Source organism: Phaenicophaeus curvirostris, chromosome 9 (assembly GCF_032191515.1).
Source record: "Phaenicophaeus curvirostris isolate KB17595 chromosome 9, BPBGC_Pcur_1.0, whole genome shotgun sequence".
NCBI lineage: Eukaryota > Metazoa > Chordata > Aves > Cuculiformes > Cuculidae > Phaenicophaeus > Phaenicophaeus curvirostris.
In genome coordinates this window covers 35,380,932-35,401,555 of record NC_091400.1, presented here as the reverse complement: position 1 = coordinate 35,401,555, position 20,624 = coordinate 35,380,932, and the positions used below count along the sequence as shown (strand labels likewise).

The window sequence follows — 20,624 nt, the reverse complement described above, 5'->3', positions numbered from 1 at the left end:
GAGGAGAGTGGGAATGGTGCTTCAAAACCCTGAGGAGGAACAGTTACCCCTGGCTCTGCCCCAGAGCAGAAACAGGATAGCTGAGGAGTTTCTATCCGCCTGGGAAAACCTGTAATTGGAGGAGAGAGAGCGCAGGTTTTTTTTATTCTACCATGCAGCAATCCCTCTGGTTTTTGCTGCCTTCCATGAAGTGTTTACTGAACAGGAGGGAACAGCCAACAACATGTTTTTGCATTTGTAGTACTGTACAGGGTGAACTTTTCACTTCCTCTCAATGGCTCTCGCACATGTGTCTATTTTGGTGCTGGGCGCACATACAAACAAGCCATGTAGGGCACAGAGCCGTGTCTCTTCCCTGCTGCCCCTGGAAAACAAGGACTGGGAGGAGGGAGAAAGGGGCTGCTGCGGGGAAATCTCAGCCCTGCCGTGTTTGGGGCCCTCTGGCACGTACTGGGCTTGCGGTGGGAGATCTGTGTGATGCTCGGGCACTGCACCCCATTGGCGGAGCCACAGGCCCTGACCCCCAGCCTCCCCGGAGAGCTGGCAGAGTGCAAAAATTTCATGGTGAGCAGTAAAAACGAAAGACTCTCCACATCTAGTTATGCCAGTGGCAGCACATAGAGCTGGTGAGCTGGGTGGGACTGGTGGGAGTGAGGGGGTTTCAAGCACTGCTGCGCAATCAGCTCCATTTCCAAACCTAACGATGCCGTCCTGATACGGGGGTATTTTGGGCAGGTTTGGCCAAGGTAAGTTGAGGTGGCTGGAGTAAGCAGGATTAAAAATAGATGATAGAAAACAAACAAACAAGTTGAGGATTGAATCGCTCCCTTCTTTCAAAACAACCCTATCTAGGATGGAGTTCCAATACCAAATACCACCACGTTTAAAGCAATACTGGCCGAGGACCGGCTTGCAGTGCAGGAGGCCCCCACAGAGCCAGGACTGGCAGCCCTCCAGCACCTGGGAGGAGGTTTTCCAGGCCCTCCTTGGGGAAGCTGGCGTGGCACACGTCTCAGTGGAGCTGCAGCCTTACAGGAGAATGCTCTCAGTTTCAGAAACTGCACAGTGAATTTCCACAAGTGTGGGGCTGGAATCAGGGCTGCATCTGCAGAGCGGGGCTGGTCCTCGGGCAGCGTGCGGCTCTGGATCACGAAAAGCCAAGTCTGATACCAGAATTACTTCATAAACACATACAAAGGCAGAATGTGTCTGGCTGCTTTCCCCCGCTTCGTTTTAGCTAACACAAATTGCTGGTGACGTAACCAAGATGGGGACAGATTCAAATTAATCTGTTTCAATCCAGATGTGGCTGGACTGAAATAGTGAGTAAAAATAAAATCATCTCGTAAATAAGATGCTGGAAATGGAAGAATATGGCATCTGGAGCAGCAAGTCATGCAATTGCTTAAACACGGTGCAGAGCCTATCCCCCTGCTGGCGAGCAGAACTGTGCTGTTAAGGCTCTAATCAATGGAAAATGAACATGTTGAAATGCTTATGCCAGAAAATGGAACCCCGGTTCTCCTCAGGAACAGAAGTGAAGTGCAAATGAAAAACAAGATGATTAAAATGGATGGATTTAAATAACGGCTTTCTGCTGACAGAGTTAAACCAGGATTAAAATCTGATTTAACTCAATCCACTTTTGTGCACAAAGCAAGTGCGGTTTGGTTCCTCTCAGAGGGCTTTCTAAATTGAACTTAAGCTGACCATCGCAACAGACGAGCTGCCTCTGAGCTTCATTAAACCTCCTGTTACCTACCCAACAGCCGATTGTTTCTTTCACTCAACCCCCTGTGAAGAGATAAATGATTTGAAAGACAGAACCATTTTATTATCACGGAGCAAGCTAGTATAGAGGAAAAGAAGTTTCATGGTGTTAAAGCTACAGCTTCTGAAAAGCAGTGTCTACCAGCACTCGCTCTGCAGATGCAGGAAAAACAGCAGTGGGGAGAAAACAGCATCAGCAATACACCAGGCACCACTGGAGAAAGCATTGCTGCTTGCGCCCTCTCAGCCCGCCCAGGGTAGTTCTCACCCTGTTCACCCCCAAAATAACGGCGAGGGCTGAAGAGCAATTTACAGAGGCCCAGCTGCAGCAGCAAAGACACAGACTTCCCAGCCCATGGATCACCCTGTCCTTTGGCCACATCCCAGGGAAAGGCCAGGCTGACTGACGGGGCTGCCTTGCCCGCCACCACGCTGTAAGTCTTCCCTCCTCTATAAACAATAAGGTGATCCTCCGAATTCTGTAAAACTGATCCTGCCTTCTAAGTTGCAGAAACAGAGCCCTGCAAGCCTGCAGACGACTTAAAGAATCCCAACATTTCCATGTACTGGCAGCCTTACGGAGGGTCCCCACTCTGAACCCAAACGCCCAGTCCTGCCAAGGCAGCTGTCAGCATCCTGATAAATGGGGGTGTTTTGAAGCCAAGCCAGATAATGTTTTTCTTCTGCTCCCTGACAGCAGTGATCCAGACACGCTCAGCCCGAGGAAGGAGTGAATCCCAGGAGCTGCTCTATTGGCTTGTACCTCCACTCATCTGCCTCCAGCTCTTCCACCAGCCCAGCTAGTTTTTCCATCCTTGCGACTTGTTGATCTGCGAGAAGTTCAAAGGTAACTGTGGTTTGCAATGACATCGCAATTAAACCTTTCAATTAGATGCAAATTCCCAGCTGTCAATGGGGAAGAGAGTACAATAAAACCCCTCAAGCAAATTTGAATATAAACCCACTCTCCATGACGCCCTGTGCAAATGGCGAGACCTTGCCAGATCCCAGGAGAAAGCAGGGACAGGCTGTTCTGCCTTACCCGGTGCTGAAATTGTATTTACCCAGCTCTGCCCGTGCCGTGTAAATTCAAGTCCTAACAGGGAAGCATGAGGCCAATTAACATAAGGAGGCAAAGGCAGGATGAAGCTCATTTCTTTAGCATAAATATTGATAGTGCAAAAGAACAGAGGAGTTCAGAGAGAGCTTGGTCAACCCATGGCCGAGCCACGTGCAATGTGAGGAACTCCTCCTTTTGCTGAAGGTCCTTTGAGAAGGACCCAGATGACGGTAACAGAAACGCTCTACCATCAGAGCATGCTAATGACATGAAGGTCAGAGGCAGAGGTGGGCTGCTTCCCTGGAGATCCTCAAGACAGTTTGTTTCCCTCACCTTTATTTAAAACTGGTTGCGTGTTGGGCACACAGGCTCAATTTTCAATTCAATTAGCTGCACTGGGAGAAAGATGAGAACAGCCAGTCTTCTCTTGGCTCTGCTGAAAGTTTAACAGTGCAGGGGCCTCTTGGAAAAATGTCCCAGTATGAGCCAATTTACTAGCAAGAGGCGTAACACAAAATGCACACGATTTATGCTGACTGCAGCACCAGGTGCTTTTAAAAGGGACTGTTCTCACTCTGCCTCCTGCAACTGGGTGCTTTTGGGAACTGTCAAACAAACAAGCAAAAAAGCACTGACCTTGGTCTTTTTTTAAGTCTCTTCCTTCTCTTACAAGGAGGCAAGCAGAGCTCCACAGACCAGTTTTGAAGGCTTGTGCTCATCAGGGTGCTGGTCTGCAGAGCAGCCCCCAGCAGCCCTAGCCACAGCACTGCCAGAGCCACACAAACAACGGCTCTCAAGTTTGGCTTTGCTTTTTGGTTCAGAAATATGAGATCATGGCCTTGCAAGCTGCTGCACGCCCCAAGACCTCCTCCTGGCAACTCTCACCAGTGGACGACAGGAAACCTCTCCGGTCTGAGACAACACATGGAAGTACCCATTCTAGCTGACAAGAGGCGGGGACCAGAAAGGATGTGACCCTTGAGCATCAGACGCAGCCTAGTGCTGAGCTCTGCCCAACACCTTGAGAATGAAAGCTGCTGTGCAGTCAAGCCCATCATTCAGTTACAGGCACCTGGGCAGCAGGTGAAGGCCCCGAGAGGGAAGCAGAAGCTCTAACAAGATGTAAGGCTCTTTCTTGGGGAGGCAGAGTAGGTTAGCCCTGTCATGCCATGCCAAGCACCTGTGCGTTCGTCTCTTGAGCACCTCTGGAACCTTGCTTGACCCTGTTGGTGTCCCGGGCTCAGCAGAGGAACAAAGGTGGAATCAAGTGCCTCTTTGCCGGAGGCTGAGGAGACAGTCAGCGCTGGGCCAAGATCAGAGCGTGGGCGTTTCCTGCCCATAGCCGCCTCTTCTGGCCTCACCTCTTGTGAAGGCAGCAGAGCACACAGCGATGGAAAAACACGCTTTGAAAGTCACAGCCTGTTCCCACCCAGGCTCTGTGGGTTCCCAGTGCTTTGCATAGGGCTTGCAAAAGGACTCGACCATGGTCTGACTTAGCAATTTGCCAACTTAAAAGGCTATTCTGCTTTTTTGTGGTCAGCACCTGAGCACACGTCAGCCCTTTCTCTGTGCTCCCCTGCCATCTTCCCCGATCAACATGCAATTACAATAGACGGCACTTCAGTTCTTACCGTGCTTCACCTGCTTTAATGTAGATGCAACCTGATAGCTGAAGACGGATTCACAAAGGAATCTTTCAGAGCCATCTGTAAACAGAATGAAGAAGGAGGTTTAATCTGAGAGTTTAAGACTGAGTACCTATAACTGAGAGCTGCCGACCTGGTTTTTTTATATTTAAGGTACGGGTTTCCCCATTTGCCTATTCTGACACTTTCCCCTGAGCCAAGTGGGCAGCGCTTCACTTCCTCGCCCATACAGCCCCACACCTAAATCCTGCACAGGGCTGTGGCCGGCTCCCGGTGCCACTGGAGAATGGCTGTGCTACCAGGGAGCTGCTCTGGCTGATGTCCTCTTACAGCCCCTCTGTCACGCAACATTAGTCCATTTTAAATAAAAGGTAAGCTAAGCAGAAGCCAGCTAATATTACAGCAGTCTCCGACTCCCTCGGGGCTCAGATGCTTGTGTCCTTATAATGCTTTACAATTTCCCGCATGCTTAGACCATAAAGGACTTCAAATACTGCATCTCTGGACATCTCAGTCAGTAACTGATCACACAGCTCTCCAAGAAATAAAGCAATCTGGAATAACTAACTAATAGCTAACTGTATGCCAAGTACTGCCATTTTCCTTGTAAAAACCACCCAAAACCTAAGTTTGGGTTTTTTTTTAAAAAACAAGAGAGATAGTTAAAGTTAACAACAAAAATCAGTTAGTGGGGATTTTTGAAGAGGAAACTGGCAGGCAGCTACACCACCTGCACCTGCCTGATGGAAGAATGAGTATATGGCCTCCTTTTATCTCAGGAATTAAAAAGCTAACTTCAAGCTTCCTGTGACAGGGACAGTGTTCAGTTGTTGCCGCCACTCGAAGTAGGTGAACTGCCCTGTTACTGGTAAACAGGTCAGCCCAAAGCGAAATGAAGTAGAAGCTCCACGCTGTAAAAACAAGAAGAGGCGATTTCAAAGGCTAAGGGTAGTAACAAGCCCTTGGCTCTGGAAAATCTAAGGTGAAGCAGAACCCCAAGGAAGAGTCAGAGCCTTGCCACGCTTGGAGCACCTGCTCACAAGCTGCTCAGATGCTGTATTGGTGCTGCTCTGTCCTGTTTCCAAACATACCCTTCCCTCTCTTCCGACTCTCCTGCTGGCCATCCTGCTGAGTAGCTCTCCAGAGGAACGGCTGCCTGTCTATTTGGTAACACCAAGTGCTTCATTATTTTAATTTGTTTTGAGGGCTCGTTAAGTTCTATGAGCAAGCCTTTAGTCATAATTACTCCAATAGACTGGCATATGGGCTCTAATGTGTAATAAAAACAGTCCTTAAATGACATAGCGATCGTTTCCCAGCTGTCCTGTGCTGCTGTGTTTGCCTGTGCAGGAACGCAGCCACTTTGGAGCTGTGGGGCCACCCTGACGAATTTCAGGCTCACACAGTCAAGTGTGTGGTGCAGTGAGATGGGAAGTGCAAGAGGAGCAGACAGACAGACTGACCGACCTTGGCTTAACCCTGTCATCTGGAGGATCTGTCCTTCCTCCCTCACCCAGAGCAGGGACAGGGATGTGCAGCTGCGGCGTCCTGGGTCCTCCTTTGGGCAACCCCGAGGAGGCAGGTGGTAGGGCTTGGGCACCCTAACGCAAGATCAGAGCCCCGATCCTCTCCAGGTGGCCCTGGAGAAACGCCCCGACAAAAGTGACCCAAATGTGGAACATGTTCAGCCTTGAAGGATTAAAAGAGATGCCAAGTCCTGATTTACCATCTTGCAGACTTTGTCGGCGAGGTTTTAACTTGGGTCACGGGAAAAAGCAAGCCTTATGTTTCCTGGCTAGCAGGGAAACAAGCTGCCTCCTGTACCAGCCCAGTCAAATCCAACCCCAGAACATGTTTTGCCAAAATACTCCTGCCTCAGCTATCTGTGCAGTAATTCCTGCCAGACATCAAAGGACTAGCTAACAATGAGCAATTAACACCGTCATGCTCCCTTTCAGGTAGATCACTTCCTCGTGTGGAGTGTTGTTATGGAGCTAAAAGAGGTGACTGCCAGAAAAATCGCTTCCTCATGAACAACTTGTGGGAAAGCCTGGGCTGCTCTGTCCCATTCCCTCCAGCTTTTGCCAACCAAAGCCCGAAAACGTAGTGGGGTGTCATGCTCGGCAACATCCTGTGCAGCAGGAGGAGTGGGGAAGGAGAAGGGCAGGAGCAATGACCTTCCAGCATCTCCCCAGCTCCTTTGGGGTAAGTGAAGAGGGCTTTTCGGGGCGGTGCCAGGTCTGAAACGCTGAACCCTGATCCAGTTACAGAGCTGCCGCTGACTCCACCAGCTGAAGAGGATGAGGAAGAGGCTGCCATTTCACCCCGTCCCACCCTGAAAGAACAAAGAAGAGAGCAAAGTGGTGTTAGGAAGGACAACTTGGAGTTTCCTTGGGCACAAAGCCAGCACTCGCATGCATATGTGATGGCAGTTGAAGGTGGTGAGGTCCAGGAAGAGCCAGTGGGCAGAGCTGTGGGCAGCCGCCCCTGCTCTGTGGCTCCGCAGCCTCAAAGTGTTGGTGGTTTGAGGTCATCCTGCCTGCGTGGGAGAGGCTGCTGCTGCCTGTGCCCGCTGCAGTGAGCTGTGGCACCACGCGGTGGCACCCAGAAGCTGAAGGGAACCCATGCTCTGACCCCTTGGACAAGGGGGCCTGGGAATTCAGCGGGATGACTGGAGTGTGCATAAAAATAACTTGGCAGAGGGCGCTTGCCTGAATTCACTGGCCTTCAGCTGCCTGGCTCCTTTCCCGCTCCCCAGGGTCATAACAAGACTTTTTTTCTTTTCTCTTTTTGCCTTGTTTCCAGCAGCACAAACATGGAAAAACTCCTGCTCCCTCATAAAACCTGGAGGCCCTTAGGACTGCCAGTTCCAGTGCTGCATCCTGCGTGAAGCCACGCTGTGCCTAACTTGCGGCAACTGTACACTATACCACTCCAGATGTCCTTTTGCTTTTAGAACACCACATCTGACCCGAACTGGAGCATCCACACAAGCAAGAGGCACAAGCGCGGCAGCCTCTTGCAACCCCATTTCTCAGCCTTGTTTCCAAGAGGTGCCAACTGTACCTTTGTCATAATGGAGCACTTAAAATTTGTCACCTACCTCTCTAATAGTAAAAAGCTGTCACTTAGCGTTTGTAACTGAAAGTACTTGCTACTCCTCCAAATCACTTAGAAGCATTTCATAGAATCATAGAATAGTTTGGGTTGGAAGGGACCTTAAAGATCATCTAATTCCAACACCCCTGCCATGGGCAGGGACAACTCCCACTAGATCAGGCTATTCAAAGCCCCATCCAACCTGGCCCTGAACACCTCCAGGGAGGGGGCATTCATAACTTCCCTGGGCAACCTGTGCTGGTGCCTCACCACTCTCATTGTCCAGTCTAAATCTGCCCCTCTCCAGTTTATAGCCATTGCCCCTAGTCCTGTCACTCCATGCCTTTGTAAAAAGTTCCTCCCCAGCTTTCTTGAAGCCCCTTTCATGTACTGGAAGGTTGCTGTAAGGTCTCCTCAGAGCTTTCTCTTCTCCATACTGAAGCACCCCAACTCTCTCAGCCTGTCCTTGTAAGGGAGGTTCTCCAGCCCTCTGATCATCCTTGCAGCCCTTCTCTGGACCATTACAACACTTCTGTATCCTTCTTATGTTGAGGATTCCAGAACTAGACACAATACTCCAGGTAAGGTCTCACAAGACAGGAACAGAGGGGTAGAATCACACCTCCCAATGATCCTGCCCATTTAATATATTCCTTTTATTATGACTATTCAGTGCCTTTCCACAATGTCTTAGGCTACACCGACAGAGCCTTTGGAAAGCACTCAAGGATTTAGTGGAGAAATCTTTTTTTAAAAGGCTGTCACAACTAGGAGTGGCGCACTCACTCACAACCGCGCTCCAGTTTGGCTCATTTACTGCGTATAATACAGAGCAGAGCAGCAGCGTGCAGCAGGCTGGGGGAGGACTAGGCCGTGCGGGGAAACACCCGCACAAAGAAAGCTTTAAAGCGGCCACGACGTGTCAGGCAGCGGCTTCCCGCAGGGCCCGCTCCCTCATCCCGAGAGGGGAGCGGCACGGGCGACCCCCGGGCCCTCGGCAGCGGGCGGGTCGGTGGCGGGGGGGGCGGCAGGGGGCGCGGCCTCGGCCCGGCCCCTCTCGGGGGAGGAGAGCGCCGCGCAGGCCCCGCCGCGCAGGCCCCACCCTCGGCCCCGCGGCCCCGCCCCGGCCTCCGCCGCGAAGCCGCTTCCCGGTGAGTGAAGCGCCCCCTCCCCCGCCCCCCGCACCGCCCCCCGCCGCCCCGCTCCCCGCCCTCGGCCGAGCGGCCTCCCCGCCGCGGGCCCCGCCGCTCCCGGGCCGCCGCGGGCCTCACCTGGGCGCGCGGGACGGCTGGCGAGGGCGGCGCGCGCGCTCGCGGTCGCGGTGCATGCTGGGCCGGGCGGCGCGCGGGACCGCCCGCTTCCGGCGGGGGGTGGTGACGTCAGCGGCGCGCGCGGCGGCGCCGGGGGCTGTGAGGGCTCCGCGCCGCTCGCTCCCGGGGTCCCTCCCGAATGACGCCCCCGCACCCCCCTTCCCCGATATCTCTCCGGTGGCCGCTTACTGGTCTGTGACTTCCCGGTGCTCCCCAGCTGCCCCGATGCCTACCTGGTGTCTGCCCGCCGCTCCATGCTCTCTCCCTCTGCCTTCCCGGTGTCCCCCTGCTGCCTTCCTGGTATCTCGCTGCTCAGTGCTTTCTCCATGCTCCCCCGCTATCCCTCCGGTGTCTGCCCGCTGCCCGTGTCTTCCTGTTCCCCCTCCTGCTGTGTCCCCGCTGTCTGTTTCCCACCCAGTGCCCTGCTGCGCCCCCCTCCTCCCCCCACGTTGCTGTGTTCCCCCCGCCGTGTCCCCCCCCAGCTGCCTGCCCGGTGCTTCCTCCCCTGCCCCGTGCCCTAACCTCCCCCCCCGCCTCCAAGTTCCCCTCTGCTGCCCCGTGAAGAGCAACAAAGCTGGTGAAGGGGCTGGAGAACAGGCCTTATGAGGAACGGCTGAGAGAGCTGGGGGTGTTTAGCCTGGAGAAGAGGAGGCTGAGGGGAGACCTCATTGCTCTCTACAACTACCTGAAAGGAGGTTGTAGAGAGGAGGGAGCTGGGCTCTTCTTCCAAGTGACAGGGGACAGGACAAGAGGGAATGGCCTCAAGCTCTGCCAGGGGAGGTTTAGGCTAGACGTTAGGAAAAAATTCTTTACAGAAGGGGTCATTGGGCAGTGGCAGAGGCTGCCCAGGGAGGGGGTTGAGTCACCTTCCCTGGAGGGGTTTAAGGCACGGGTGGATGAGGTGCTGAGGGACATGGGTTAGTGTTTGATGGGAACGGTTGGACTCGATGATCCGGTGGGTCTCTTTCAACCTGGTTATTCTGTGATTCTGTGTGATTCTGTGTTCCCCAACACCTCCCTGTCCCCGCGGTCTCCTCGTTGCCCCATACCTCCCCGATGCCTCCCCACTTGCACCATGTAGAGCCCCGTTGTTGCGCAGTCATATCCGTGTTCTTTAAAAGTCCTATGTCAAGGAATTGTGGGGGCAGCTTTGCAGTTTAGAAAGGAAAAAGCAAGCCTGAGTGGAGACAAAAAAAGCTTCGACAACAGTGTGGTTTTTCGTGGTGTGTTCTCTCCTCCACTGTGCGCCGTTCACATCAGCCTCATTCCCTAATGCCTTATTCCAATGTAGATTCAGGTAGTTGTGTGTAATTTCAGAAGGTGGGACTTTAATTGGATGGAAGAATGTTAACCTTCCAAACCTGGTGCCATATAATAAATCCAGTGTAGAGCACGAGGTCTGTCACAAGGAAAACCCAAGGCTGTGCCTGTAACTTTTTATTTAACAAGTTAAGAAAATTGATTATGATCACCTTCGAAAGTTCCCTTCTGAGCCAACACAAGGCTGCATATGATGCTGCCAATGGGCAAAGCAAATCCACAGTGTTTTCTGAAAGGCTGTTGAGGATCTTCCCTCGGTTTTGCTTTCACATCTTCTACCAACAAAAAAGGGGTTCCTTTGAGCACCAGCTGGATCTTTGGGAAGAGGCAGAAATCACAGGGAATGGGGTGGGTAGTCCGGCACAGTGATGTTATTACCAGCTAAAAACTGCTTCACAAAGTGCCGTGGGCTAGTGTGTTTTCTTGATGTGAACTTGTAGCCTGACGTTTTCCTATCGAGGGTAAGAAAATGTCTCTATTTGAACACACATCCACTCATATTGAGTGAAGCAGTTTTGCTGACCTTGTCTCGCTGTGTGCCCCATCTCTCTGTCTCTTCCCTCCCACTCTTGGGTCCCAAGCTATCACGTAAGTCTCATTTTTTTGTGTGTCAGACCTTCGTCTTCAAAGGCGAGCTCTCCATTTTTTCCTGTTGAGTTCTTTTGTAGTGGACAGGTGAACCTCACGAAGGTGAGTTTCTTGGGGGAGACTTTCTTTTCTACGTAACAGGAATTTCTGTTTTAAAACCAAGGCAAACTGAACCATCCCAGTGTTTACAATTTCAGTCAATGCAGAAATTTGAGTCCTGAAGATGTGAAGTCCCTGACCGATGCCCTGTCAGCTCTTTGGGTTGCCCGGTTGCTTGGGATGTTCTCCCCTGTAAAAAAGCAGATTCAGGGAACTAGGTTTGATTTTGCAAAGCTTCTTAGGCCTTTGAGAAACTAATGGAGGACGGCAGGTGTTTTGAGAGAGGGCAGTGTTGTAGGAGATTTCTTGCAAGCGGCTGGGGTCTCTTTGCTGTGAGAAATAATGAGAAGGAAGCTGTTCCAAATCCTGTAAAACAGCACGCTGACTGTGAGTTTTAGTTAAAACCTGTTATATTTGGGGAGAGTAGTAAACAGTTGCTGACCTTGCAGAGACAAACCCCCTGATGCTTTTTTACTTATTGTAAATTTTCCTGGTTTTACCTGATTGTGTGTTATGAGCTGACAAAGAGTATAGTCTGAGTTCTTTAATGAGTGACGTAAGGTCTGAGAAGGTATTGCTTTTCTGAAGCCTTGTACATGCGTACAGGAGGAGTTACTGCTGTGCTGGAGGCATAGACCTCGCTCTTTACTGCTGAGCCCCTCAGGTCTCCCCTGTTGCCTCTTACAAATTATCCTCAAGAAAACCTCATGGTTTACCTTTCCTTGGCACCAGTTAGCAGGCTGTCTTTGTTTTTTGCGCTAGGAGGAGGAGTGGGATGGATGTTCTGCGGCCCACCCTGATAAGGATTGGAGGGCGAATATACAGGAAGAATCTCATCCAAGAGCAGGCCTACCAGGAGGAGGAAGAGGATGATTTCTGTGCAGGTAAAGATTGTGGCATGAGAGGTGACCACAGTGCTGTCAGGATCACGATGTGCTGCAGATGAAAGCATCAATACCAGGGACTTAGGAAGCTCTTGATGCTCTCTCTGCGGTCTCTGTGTACTCAAGGACCTGCCTGTGCAGTGGAGGGAGATGTTCAAAGAGAAGAAAAATGTTTTGCTTTAGTCCCCGATGATATCGCTGACCAAGAAGTGGATGTAATCTTGCTTACCTGACATGGGCTTGGGTGACTGTGCTGCCAGCTGTTGGTTATGTTTGTGGTCTGGGAAAGATCTCCCGGAAAGAGGGAAAAAAAAGTGAGTTCTGTAGATCTGTTTCCTCAGGTTCCTGAAGCACCTTTCTTTTCAGCAGAGAGAGCAGGAGTGGGAGCTGCTCCCTAAAGATCCTCTGTGTTTGCAGTATTTGCACCTTGAAGAACTAGCCTCTTATACTGTGGATTTTGGAAGGTGTTACCTGTTTGGGGAGCAAAAGTCTTCCTGTCCTGATGCATTTTACTTTATCTTTCTGCCTGTATGTTTTTTGTAGTTCTTCATGAGTTGCGGGCATAGAAAAGCTCAGTTGTTATTTCTCACAAGGAAAGGGCCATGGCTGTTGTGCCCTGTTCTCTCTCCACCTTTCAGTAGGTTCAACAAAGCTTTACTAAGCTGCTTGCCACCCAAATTTATCCCTGTATGTGTTAGGAGAGGATACAGAAACCATGGGCTCTTTCTAGCAATTCTGTTTGGTCCCAACAGGCACGACTGAATACCGCACAGATGAAAGGTGCATTTGTGCCTCCGTGCCGAGGGTGTGAGAATGGCTGTTTTCCAAAACCCTGTGCCTGAACCCCTGAAGCAAAACCATCTTCATCTTTTATCTATGTTCTTCTGCAACTCTAAATTCCTGCTCAGGTCTCTGAATGGGCTGGTGGCTTCCACCCTGCCAGGAGAAGGGATCGTTTTCACTGAGTAACTGCACAACTTCCAGCTGAGAGAAAACCTGGGCTATAACTACTGCTTTCTTCTGCCTCCCACCCTGGCGGGTTTAGAGGCAGTCATTATGTTTTCTGGAGCCTGTAGTGAGTTGAAACAAAAAGCGCTTAGCTTCATCAGAGGGGAGCTCATTTCTGTCTTTATTTAACCTTGGAAGAATGTGGCTGTGAGACTCTTCTCCTACATAAAGCGCTGCCAGGCTGCAGAGGTTGTGCAAGGTTTGTTGTTTTTTTTCTGGTAGGCCCTGGTGACTGCGCGGACGAGCCATGTGATGCCTTTGTGGTGGAAGAGACAGAGAAAGGCTTCCAGTGCAGAGTGGAGGTTCCCAGCCCGTTGTACAAGTGAGCCTCTGTATTTCTGGTTTATTTGAGTTGCCACCAGCTGAGGAAGCAGTTGAGCGCAGAATATTTTTTTAGAGGTCGGGATAAGCGCCAGATCTCTGAAATGTATTCCATTTTGTGGATGTGGGTTCTAGTGTGTGGAGGGGAAAATTGGCAATGCCTTTTTAGTGCAGTTGTGCCACTCTTGACTCCGAGCCGTCCCTGTCACAGGGACAGCAGGTGGTGCTTTCTTGCTGTTAGGAGAGTCTTTGAGCATCTCTTCCCTCGAACATGAAAGCATCAGGGAGGGTGGGAGAAGGGAAGGAAGAACTGAGACAGGGGTTTGTGAAAGCTTTGAGAGAAAGCACACATGTCTGGAAGTGACTGTTGGTGCCAGTCTGATGTTTACTGGGAAGCCTGCAGTGTTCAAGGCTTTAACTAGTTTATTTCTGACACTTTTATTGGGTGAGGTGTAGAGAAGGTGTTTTGCTGAGGTGTAGAGAAGGAGAAGCATTCTGTTGTGTATTTGGAGACTGGCAAATGGCCACCTTGGGCAAAGCACAAAGCAGAAAAAGAGCCCTTAGTTCCTTGGGGTAGTTGGAAAAAGGAATGGCCCAGCTAAGGATTAAGCCGTGGCAAGATGAGCCAGGCAGAACTGTCATGGACTGCTTGACTTATTTTAGCTTAAACCAGTTGTGAGCCACGGCTCAACGTTGTCCCACAGTCCTGGGCTGGTCAGGCACAGAGCCTGGACTGGCTCCTGCCCTTGGAGCAGAGTGCGTGCATCCCTCTGGCACGGAGATACCAAGTCTGGGGGGACCCAGCTACCTGGAGCCAGCTCAGAGCCTGGTTTGTCTGTGGCGTGGTTTAACCTGCAGGCTGGACACGGGTGATGGAGGGGGGCCCAGTGATGCTGTATGAGTGAGTCTGTGGTGCTTTTGTGCCTCCAGGTACATCATTGGGAAGAAAGGGGAAACCAAGAAGAGACTAGAAACAGAGACTCGAACCTCCATCAGCATTCCCAAACCTGGGGTGGAAGGAGAAATCGGTGAGCTTAATGTGCAAAAGATCAGCCCTGGCACAGACATGGTTTGTGTGGGGAAGGGGCGCAGGAGGTGTTTTTCTTTAATTCCTGCTTTTGACATGGCACTAACTTACTTTATGGCCTTTGAAAAATCACTTCACTTTTCTCTTGAGTTTCTTTTTCCTGTTTAAATGTCCTTATTAAACAGTATAAAGTATTTTGGGGGGAAAACGGAGATTTATTTTAGGTCTGTGAATAGAGTCACTGGGCCTTAAATGACTGGCTTTAAGGGCTTTGGGCCCTCAAGAGTTGTGGGAGGTTTGATTTGTTTGTTTATTTGTTTTGAATTAATGCCACTTCCATTAATGAGAAGCTGTAACATCCAGAAAAAAATGCTGTGTTGTATATTTATACATGAAACAACTTCAGCATCTGCTTTAAGATGAGAGGTATTTTGATGATGTTGCTGCCTTCCTGGTGTTGTCACTTGATCCCAACAGTGAGAGCAAGCTTTCTTGTACTGTCTGTTCCTTCTCATCACTTCCAGTGACTTAAAAATAAGGGAGGTGTTGCTTGTAAGGGCTGGCCCATGCAGGTTTTGCCTGAGCAGCTCTCTGGAGGGCCCTGTTCACACGCTCTGGGTAGTTGGCGCAGTGTACAGTTACGGTCGCGACAGAGCTGTGAGGAGGGGGAATCTGGGTGTGTTGCTGCACAGGAACGTGGCGGTACTTTGCAAGAAATGGGTCTTGACTTCATTATGGGAACTAGTAAAGGAGTATTAAGAAGGTTGAGAGATGTTGAAAACATGTAATAGCAGGAAGCCAAGAAAATTTTGCTCCTCACATTTCTTTCCTTTCAAGCTCAAGTGTCCTCTGTTTGGTGGCTTCAAGTGTGTGCACAAACAATGTAGGCTATCTTGATCTTTGATAGATTTTTCTTTTCCTTTTCACTTTCACTGCCTTTATGAGAACTTGGAATAACACTCTAGAAATCTGAAGGGCTGCTGAAGATTTAGTTATTGTTTTTCAGACACGCAGAGCTGACTTTCTTGAGAGCAGGGGGATACTTTTGATGCCATCATCTTGTCTTTACAGAGAAAAGCACAGCCGTGCCAGGCATTCTAAGTCAAGCAGGGAGTCTGGCAAGATTTCTCTGTGCGTGGCTGGGGATTTTAATTCCTATCACTTCTTCAGTGAGCCTGGGGCTGACAGTAGAGAGGTGCTGTTGTGCAGGTCTTTCTGACTCCCTCCTAGCATCTCCTGGGTGAAACGTTCTTACCTCACAGTAGCCTCCGATATTGATATTTTAAAACGCCTGGATAAATATTGTGTAAAATCATGATTCTTTCAATTACTCTTTATTTTGCCTGGGCGTGGTGTCTTGTGTCACTGCAGCTATGCAGAAACCAGGCAGATATTGCTTTGTTTCCTTGTAGTGATTACAGGGCAGCACCGCAGCGGTGTCACCTCTGCCCGAACGCGGATCGACGTTCTCCTGGACAGCTTCCGTAAGAAGCAGCCCTTCACACACTTCCTGTCCTTCGCTCTCAACCAGCCCGCCATTCAGGAGAAGTTCCTGCAGTTCAAGGAGGAAGTGTTGGAGAAATGCTCCAAGGTAAGGATCCACATGAGTATTAAACTCAAGTGGAAGCCCTTCAGCAGAGTGCCATTTCATTAATTGAGGTAGCTTTTTGCCGTTTACCCTCAAGGCCTTCTTCTGTTCTGTTTCCTGGGGATGTATTTTTAATAGGCTTTTTACTTAAGTTGGCGGATCTGCTGTGAATTTGTTGAGCGCTGTTGTGAAATCTCTTGGAACACAGAATGACTTACTTAGTAAATTGTTAGCAAAATATTTTGTTCTCCTTAGAGATTTTCTTTGGTGGGAGGAGATCTAAGATTCAGAAGAGTTGGGGTTTTTTTTTGGTGGTTTTCATGTTTTTAATAGGAAAGGCACTAAATAATGTAGTGGATCTTTCTACGTTATATATGATTTCTCCATAACCGTGAAACCAGGTAGGAATTCACAAGTTTGCTGCTGCTTTTGTTTCACTTCTCTTTTGGTTACTGACAGTGAAGGAAGATGGGTGACGTTACTGGAGCTGAGTGAGAAATGACTTGGTAGCACATGCCATCCTGCAAATCTAATCGCTTCCCTTCTTCCCCGTGAGACTTTGTGCTGACGGTCCCTCCTGCTCGCTTTCAGATCTTACACTGACAGCAGTAGGAAATAGTGAGGCACAGGGAAATGAGGAACAGAATGAAGTGAAAGCTGTGCATTTCTTGGTTTATTTGCTTCTAGTTTGGCGGCAGTGGTTTGTCAGCATGCAGGGCCTGACTGAGGGGTGGGAATGGTATTATTAAGTTGCCATGTCCTCTGAGAGCTGGGAGGACATCTCTGGGCAGGAGAGAAGAGGTCCTCTTTGTGGCTGCTGCAGGTTTGACTGCATTACAACACAGCAGGAGTTTGTGGGCTGATATTATTACCTTCATGTCCATCACTTCTGCTTGTGCCTTTCAAAGGGGAAAATATAATCTTGCAGATAGCATAGCTGAAGAAGTTTGGTTTCCTGTGTCTTCATGCTGTGGGTGTGAATTATCTGGTGTCTAGGGAGACAGGAGTTCTTGCTCAAGTTTTCATGGTCACTTCCACGTCAATTGTCTCATCACTAAGACCACAACTGAGCTGACTTTGCAGTCTTGTCTTTCCTGGCGCTTCTGATTTAATCCCTCTTCTCCACCCAGCCGCCCATTTCAAAGACATCTTAGAAGTTTTCTGCCACTCAGGTTTCCACCTGATGTTAGATACAACTGAAACTGGCCGACACATCCAGGGTTTAGCAACCAGTGCAATGCCATGAGCATCCTAAGGCTAGGAGGATATCGCTGGCTCAGTTGTCCATCACCAGGTGGCAGCTACCTTTATTTAAGCTTTCATTTATTGAAGGAAAAAGCTCTGAAAGCAAGAGGAATGGAAAGAGCCTGAGAAAGTGTTGGCTGGACAGAGGATGCTGGACCTCAGTGGTGGCCTGACACCCTCTGTTGGTTCCTACTTCCAGCCCTTGTGTGGGGACACACCAAAGTTATAGGGAACAAAGCAGCTCTTCAGGGGGCCAGTGACTTCAGCATGGGGCTCTGGTAGTAGCTGTTCATGCCGTTGACTCTGGACTGAGACCACCACTTTCCGTCTGGTGCTTCTCTTGCCCTTTATCCCTTTCTCCCTGGGCTTGTGGCTGCCACAGTTCTTTTGTTTCATTGCTCTCAACCTCTCGGTCCGTTTAGATGTGGCTGGCCTGGCTTTTCTTGAAGTTTTGGCATCCTGGACTCCACTGATCTGATCCTTCTCCTCCATCTCGCTGTCTGCCAGCAGGTCCTGTGGATCCCTCTTGTGCCTCCCCGTGGAGAGCAAACCCAGACCTGCCTGCTGCATGGGACAGTAACCTCAGTGTCATCCCATACATCTTGCTGGGTTCTGGCTCCCAGGCTGCCTTGCTGTAAGGTGAACCCTTTCAGTGTCACATCTCTAAGATGTGACCTCTTTTATTTGTCTCTGCAGCTAATGCTGATGTCTGTGCTCTCATCCGGTGGTTTTATTCCTGCGACACACTGTCCTCAAGTGGGTCTAGCTCTTCTTGCAGAGCACTTGTTTTTCCTGCCTGCTGGTTTGTTTGCATCTCAGCAGCCCTCCATTAGCCCAGCCTCGGCTGGTGATCTTTCTTGCTCTCCAGGCCCCTCCAAATCTGGCTCTGTCTCATTGTTTGTCTCTTGCTTACTCTGAAGTATCAGCTTGCATCCCTGGGTAGGCAGGGGAGTCTGCCATCCACTTAGAAACGTGTTCATAAATATCTTGGTGCTTTCCCCACCATTCAGTCACATTCCGGAGGAGCTGCCTGGGAACATCTGCAGACCTTTGTGTGCTCCTTGTCCTAGAAAGCTGCAGAAACCCAAGCTTGGTCAGAGGAGTGCCGAGACCACTGCTGACCAGGCTTGGCACATTATGTTTAACTCCTCTTGCCTGTCCTTTTCTCTCTCCCACAGTGTTTTTGTTCTGTGCGTGGATGACACCGAGTCCTGTGAGACTCAGGTTTGTGGTTAGGGATCCTGCAGCATGGATTTGCGTGTGGAAACACGTTTCATCCTAATAGCTATGTTCAGTAAGCTCAAACTTGAAGTGTGCTCAGAACCAGCACCCAGACGTGAATCCTTCCAGCACCAGTAGCAGCAATATCTCCAAGAGAGCACGGCATTCAAGACGTAGTGTCCCTTTGGTTGCTGCTGGGTCATCAAGGGGCTTCCAGGAATATCACAAAAAGGGCAGCAGCTGGAGCTGCCCAACAGCAGGACGCATCTGTGTGAGGGCAAGCAGAAGGGCTGGGGCTGTTCCTGCTCTCCATGCTGTGTGGACACAATGTACCCCGGCCTGGGAGCTGCAGTGTTGTGTTAGCACTGCTCGGTGCCCTGCGCCTCTCAGGAGGGCCTGAAATTTTCCTGGTATTGCCTGCATCAGCTCTCAAGCTTCCATTTCCAGTTTGAAATGTGGAATTCGGTCAGTGGCAGGTGTTTGAGGGTTTGCATATGTTTGCCTAGGAATATATGGTGCTTTATTTTTCTGCCCTTCTTTCTCCAGGCATTTGCAAAAGGGTCTTTAGATATATCACTGCCTGTTAGTTCAAGGAGTATATTGCAGCCCCTCACGTCTCTCAATCACTCTGCCAGCCAGTAATGCCACTCTAATACCACTTTATCTCACAGCAGGGTCTGCTGGAAAGCACATCAGTAATGAAAAACAGTAATTCAAAACGGTGCCTCACAGAGCAATAAAAGAGCTTATAGATTTGTCCAAAGCAACAGGATTTCTCAGCATACTTGGAGAAATCTGAATAGGTTTCAGTGACAGGGGCTGTGTGCTTCTCTTCCTGTTGCAGTTTGCTGGTGCAAAACATTACAGGATTAGGTAAACTCCTGTCTTTGAGCGAAGCTTGGTAATAGCAGTAAGGAAGGGAAAGGACCAGGTGTGTGTGTGTGTGAGGATTTCTTCTGCTCACTGAGCATTTGTGAGGAACTCTCTTTCTCTCTGAAGCAGTTACCATGACAACCATTCATTTATATTTTATAGCACGGGGTTTTGTTGGTGGCTGTGTGCTTTCTAACTTTTTTTGTGTGCGTGTTTAAGACCTTTTACCAGATGAACCTTGTGTTCAAATATGGAACACTTCAGGTGTCACTCAGGCTGTTGTACGATCAGGGCTGCCAGGTGATGAAGTGGGGCCAAGGGGAGGCTCCTTAGAGGCTGATTTAATATAAATACGTGGAGGTGACTCGCCTGGACAGGCTCATTATGGATGTGGTGCAAATGACTGGGTGACCTTGGAAGTCTCCTTGCACAGTCAGGTAGGTGTCAAAACAAGGAGAACTGAAACATCTGCCTGAGTATGCAGGTGGAAAAGGGAAGAGACTCTGCAGTAATATTGCTGTGAAAAGATCACAGTTGGGTCTTTCAGAGCTGTGCAAACGCAGCATTTGCAGCCTTAACAGGCTGCAGATGTAGCACAGAAAAGAAATATGGTTGCTGTAATATATATAGCAACCTGTAAATATCAAACATTGCTAATGAGATATTATATCTAGGAGTGGAAGGGACAGAAAATGGGAGGGGTTTTTCAGCCTGCAGCTCACCAGTCAGTTCTGAGGAAATGCTGTTTTTCTGGCTCGCTCCTTTGTTTGTGGATCAGGGTAAGAGGGCACAGAGCTGGCATGCGGTATTATGCTATTAAGAAGACAGACAGAAACATAAAGCTGTCTGCAAATATTAGAAGCTTGTAAGACAGTAGAGAGGATGCAGCCAGGGAGGAAGAGCTAAGCAGTTTGATCCTTTGTCTTGTCATGCTGAAAGGCTGAAATGTGTTATGGTCTACAGTTTCCCTACTACAGAGCCTTAGATTTGTAGGAACAGTGTGCTTGGGCTTTGCAGAGAGAGGTGAAGACTTCAGATAAAACCCTTTCTGTGTTCCTTCTAAAGGAGGGGAGCAAAGGTAGAAGTCTAAGCAGCAGGAGGGGGTTAAAAAAAAAGAAGTTTTAAGGCTGTGTGGAAATGAGTGGTTGTTGTTTTGACCATGAGAGGGTCAGGGAGAGGCGTAAGCTACAACGGACAGGCATCACATCCGGATTGTGCTCGAAGAGACATTCATCCTGTCTCTCAGTAAATCCTTGGAGAACCCTAGTTTAAACAGTAAATTTTTAGAGACAGTAGAGTCTGTTTTATGTGTTTGTATCTGCTAGCAAGTTCCGGCAAATACATTGCTTTCGGATTCCCCTGTGGAATATGGGGATTCCCAGCTGTGACACTTTGCTGCCCCTAATCTGGTGCTCTGCTTTCATCAAGGATGGAAGCCACCACTTGCCCCAAGCCACTGCGACCTGTGCTGTGAGGAGTGCCCACCTTCAGCTGTACAGGGAAGGAGGAAACAGATGAGAGAAGAGCTTGTTGCTGAGAGACACTCAGAGAGCATGGCTTAGGTC

At 49.7% G+C, this 20,624-nt stretch overlaps 2 protein-coding genes across 9 annotated transcripts in view; one reads left to right on the top strand and one right to left on the bottom strand.

The window, feature by feature from the left end:
• Positions 1-1,809: 1,809 nt before the first annotated feature.
• On the bottom strand, positions 1,810-8,965 carry ANAPC16 (anaphase promoting complex subunit 16). Its single transcript, XM_069863947.1, has 4 exons — positions 8,847-8,965; positions 6,654-6,811; positions 4,462-4,536; positions 1,810-2,600 (listed from the first exon to the last, which is right to left on the bottom strand). The coding sequence occupies exons 1-4, from the start codon at positions 8,900-8,902 to the stop codon at positions 2,485-2,487; spliced, it is 405 nt and encodes a 134-aa protein (XP_069720048.1). The 5' UTR covers positions 8,903-8,965; the 3' UTR covers positions 1,810-2,484.
• The window catches only part of ASCC1 (activating signal cointegrator 1 complex subunit 1), a 42,665-nt gene continuing 30,703 nt past the window's right edge, over positions 8,663-20,624 (top strand). For 5 of the 8 annotated variants that reach the window (XM_069863931.1, XM_069863932.1, XM_069863930.1 and 2 more), the window contains exons 1-5: positions 8,663-8,726; positions 11,655-11,776; positions 13,007-13,106; positions 14,036-14,133; positions 15,545-15,723. In XM_069863931.1, coding sequence (XP_069720032.1) covers positions 11,668-11,776; positions 13,007-13,106; positions 14,036-14,133; positions 15,545-15,723 — 486 coding nt within the window. In that variant the 5' untranslated portion in view covers positions 8,663-8,726; positions 11,655-11,667. Of the gene's footprint in view, positions 8,727-8,968; positions 9,077-9,879; positions 10,896-11,654; positions 11,777-13,006; positions 13,107-14,035; positions 14,134-15,544; positions 15,724-20,624 lie in introns of those variants that run through there. The other 3 variants (XM_069863933.1, XM_069863934.1, XM_069863928.1) reach the window with 3 other exon arrangements.

Excerpts from the sequence above, each read along its gene's own strand:
- ANAPC16 (XM_069863947.1), bottom strand. The coding sequence starts at position 8,902 with ATGCACCGCGACCGCGAGCGCGCGCGCCGCCCTCGCCAGCCGTCCCGC. Across the intron at positions 6,812-8,846 it reads CAGCCGTCCCGCGCGCCCAG|GGTGGGACGGGGTGAAATGG; the intron begins GTGAGGCCCGCG and ends TTGTTCTTTCAG. Across the intron at positions 4,537-6,653 it reads AGCTGGGGAGATGCTGGAAG|ATGGCTCTGAAAGATTCCTT; the intron begins GTCATTGCTCCT and ends TTCTGTTTACAG.